Source organism: Octopus sinensis, linkage group LG27, assembly GCF_006345805.1.
Source record: "Octopus sinensis linkage group LG27, ASM634580v1, whole genome shotgun sequence".
NCBI lineage: Eukaryota > Metazoa > Mollusca > Cephalopoda > Octopoda > Octopodidae > Octopus > Octopus sinensis.
Window position 1 is genome coordinate 8,616,053 of NC_043023.1, and position 4,329 is coordinate 8,620,381.

The window sequence follows — 4,329 nt, forward strand, 5'->3', positions numbered from 1 at the left end:
TGTGTGTGTGTGCGTGTGTGTAGGCACACACACACAAATATATATATATATATGTATATATATATATATATACATACATACATATGTATATATATGTATGTATGTGTGTCTTTATATAGGCCACTCCTGCGCCTATATATATATATATATATATATATATATATATATATATATATATATATATATATATATATATATATATATATATATATATATAATTTCTCTCTCTGTATATCTGGTTGCCAATCTGATTATCTAATATTTTATCTGTTCTCTCTCTTTTTTTCCCTTTTTGGATCTCTATGTATTTGGCTCTTTACGTCTTCATAGATGGTCTAATTAGCGTAGTATATCTAAATTAGTGAAGTTTGATAATGCAGCATTAATTAATATTTCGTTTAGAAGCCAGGGTGTGGTCGTGTGGTAAGAAGTTACTTCCCAGCCACACGGTGTCGAGTTCAGTCCCACGGCAGTTTTTTGGACAACTCTCTTCTATAGCCCCGGGCATACCAAAGCCTTCGGAGCAGATTTGGTAGACGGAAGCCGAAACAAACTAATTGTATGTGTGAGTGTGTGTGTGTATGTATGTCTGTGCGCGTGCTTATGTGTTTCTGCCCTGGCCAGAGCTTGAGAATTGGTGTTGGTGTGTTTATGGCCCCATAAATTCGAGGTTTGGCAAACATAAACTGTTAGAAGTGCCAGTCTTAATGAAAGTTGTTATGCGGTCGATTCGTTCGTTAAAATGTCTTTCATGCATGCCCACACATGGCCACAGTCTGATGACTGAATCCAGTCAACGATAAAAGATAATGATAGGGAAAATGTACAAAAATAGCTTGGCTATTCAGGAGAAATAAACATTGTAAGACAGGTTTATATTATATCTAAATTTATTAGTTTTATAGTTATAGATAAAGCTGAATTTCCGAAAAGTTGTAGTAAGAAACCAGTTTATTCAGAAGAATTTGAATATTACATTGAAAAGGAAGGCAATAATGAAAGTTACAACTAGAAAATATGGAAAGATTTTAAATTGCGGGAAGATTTTCAAATGTTGGCATTTCAGCCACTCGTCAGGTACGTAGCCTCGTTTAAAATTACATTATAGAGTCTCTTAGTTGCGTAGCGTTGCACCAATAGGCAAAAATAAAGCTACATTAGGTGAAAGTATGTTTGATGTGATATTAGGAGAAAATTTAGTGTTTTGAAGCAAAATATGATCAAAGGTGAATCGTGAACCGACAGACACACACATTATAGATTATCCGATAAAGTAAATACGTAATTGGTAGCTAGAATATATTTACTGCTGTTGAAATGCGGCATGTTTTTCAGATTTTCTGCGTTTCAGCCAAGAGTTATGCACTTAGATTTGTTAAAAATTACATTATTACGGATTATACAGTATTTTAGCTCAACAGTATTGTATTATCAATAAAGGTTAAAGGTATAAATATTGAAAATTGTTTAATGTAATATAAGAAGTAAATTTAGTTTTTTGAAGAAAGTTATATATCTTGAAGATATATATATATATATATATATATATATATATATATATATATATATATATATATATATATATATATTATAAATGAGGGTGAAAAATCGATATTAATTTAATAATACCATCAATTTACACCAAGTGGCTTAGCACAAAAAACTACGGAGAAAATACAAATTTATACATAAATTATTAGAGAGTTATCCACTATGTGGACAACTCTAGTGCTAAAAATAGCTCCGAAGCAACCACAGAAGATCCGTTTCCAACTAGAATCAACACACATTTAACTGAAGGAAAGTGAAATACAACGAATAAAATAGATTGACTCTATACAATTGTTGTATTTCACTTTCGTTGTATTTCACTTTCCTTCAGTTAAATGTGTGTTGATTCTAGTTGGAAACGGATCTTCTGTGGTTGCTTCGGAGCTATTTTTAGCACTAGAGTTGTCCACATAGTGGATAACTCTCTAATAATTTATGTATAAATTTGTATTTTCTCCGTAGTTTTTTGTGCTAAGCCACTTGGTGTAAATTGATGGTATTATTAAATTAATATCGATTTTTCACCCTCATTTATAATTATATATATATATATATATATATATATATATATATATATATATATATATATATATATCTTCAAGATATATAACTTTCTTCAAAAAACTAAATTTACTTCTTATATTACATTAAACAATTTTCAATATTTATACCTTTAACCTTTATTGATAATACAATACTGTTGAGCTAAAATACTGTATAATCCGTAATAATGTAATTTTTAACAAATCTAAGTGCATAACTCTTGGCTGAAACGCAGAAAATCTGAAAAACATGCCGCATTTCAACAGCAGTAAATATATTCTAGCTACCAATTACGTATTTACTTTATCGGATAATCTATAATGTGTGTGTCTGTCGGTTCACGATTCACCTTTGATCATATTTTGCTTCAAAACACTAAATTTTCTCCTAATATCACATCAAACATACTTTCACCTAACGTAGCTTTATTTTTGCCTATTGATGCAACGCTACGCAACTAAGAGACTCTATAATGTAATTTTATGTATGTATAAGTATATATATATATATAAGTATATATATATATATATATATATATATATATATATATATATATATATGTATATATAAGTATGTATAAGTATATATATATATATATATATATAGTATATATATATATATATATATATAAGTATATATATATATATATATATATATATATATATATATATATGTATAAGTATATATATATATATATCATCATCATCATCATCGTTTAACGTCCGTTCTCCATGCTAGCATGGGTTGGACGGTTCGACCGGGGATCTGGGAAGCCAGAAGGTTGCACCAGACTCCAGTCTTATCTGGCAATGTTTCTACAGCTGGATGCCCTTCCTAACGCCAACCACTGAGAGTGTAGTGGGTGCTTTTTACATGCCACCTGCACAGTTTTACGTGCCACCTATATTATGGAGTATGGCCATTGCACGAAGCTTAATCAATGTTGTTATTGTGCAATGCCTGTGCAAGAAGATTTTTTTTAAAGTTAGGAAAGGCTGTGCACTGAGTCAATCTCACTCCCTAAGCAACAGCAGCCAAAATCCGGAAAGAAGAACAAGTCAACATCATCGGTAACCACTGAGCCGCATGTTTTATGTCGGAGTTATCCCAGTTACCTGAGTTACCTTCTCCTAGAAGGATGCTCTAACAAAGGCTAAGTGTCCTTCACTCCCAATGGTTTAACCGCGCGATCGGGTATTCAGTCCGATTATTTCTATGTCCTCGCGCATGATACAGCCCTAAAATATTTATTGGATGGGCGTTGAATCTCAAGACTTCCTCCGCCCTTTGACGGGTTTTGTTTTTCATCCCGCAGGGTGACCAATAAACACCCTCCTCACCAAGTAAGCTTGGTGGAGTTGCGGGTTTAGTCACCGACGACCCGACCATGCAACAGGTTGTACTAGGTTACATGTTTCCAGTAGCACTCGAAAGACCCCTGACATATATATATATATATATATATATATATATATATATATATATATATATATTATATATATATATTATAGATTATACTGACAATGTAAAAAAGTAAATATGAAATTAGCTGCTAGAATATATTTTCTGCCTTTGAAATCAAGCAAGTTTTTCAGTTTTTCTGCATTTCAGCTTATGGGCATGCAAGTAAACATGTTTAAAATTACATTATTACAGATTATACAGTATTTTAGCTGAACGGTATTGCACTATCAATAAAGGCTAAATGTATAAATATTGAAAATTGTTTAATGTAATATAAGAAGTAAATTTAGTTTTTTGAAGAAAATTATGAACAAAGGAGACTCTTTGTATATTATAGATTATATTATATATATTGTATATTATATTATATATTATATATTATATTGTATATTATAGATTATATTGAGAATGTAAAATAGTAAATATGAAATTGGCCGCTAGAGTATAGTTACTGCCTTTGAAATCAAGCAAGATCTGCATAGTCATACAAGTAAGCATGTTGAAAATTATATTATTGCGGATTATACAGTCTCTTAATTACATAGTGTTGTATTGAGAGGTAAAAATAAAGCTAAGTTAAATGGAGAAATGCTTAATAAGAACATTTAGATTTTTGACGCAAAATATAATCTTGAAGATATTTTCTTGATTTTCATTTATAAGTCCGTTTCTGCTGTTTTATCTCCTTTTTCATTACTGGTGCTGGACCTAGAAACATAATGAGAACAATTATATAAAATATTGATTTTTAAACACAAATAATTCTTGGCA

General features: G+C 30.6%; 1 protein-coding gene across 1 annotated transcript in view; it reads right to left on the reverse strand.

Moving 5' to 3' along the window:
• Positions 1–4,210: 4,210 nt before the first annotated feature.
• The window catches only part of LOC115225510 (adhesion G-protein coupled receptor G6-like), a 223,454-nt gene continuing 223,335 nt past the window's right edge, over positions 4,211–4,329 (reverse strand). The window contains exon 13 of the mRNA XM_036513859.1: positions 4,211–4,266. Within this exon, the coding sequence (XP_036369752.1) occupies positions 4,211–4,266 (56 nt within the window). The remainder of the gene's footprint in view (positions 4,267–4,329) is intronic.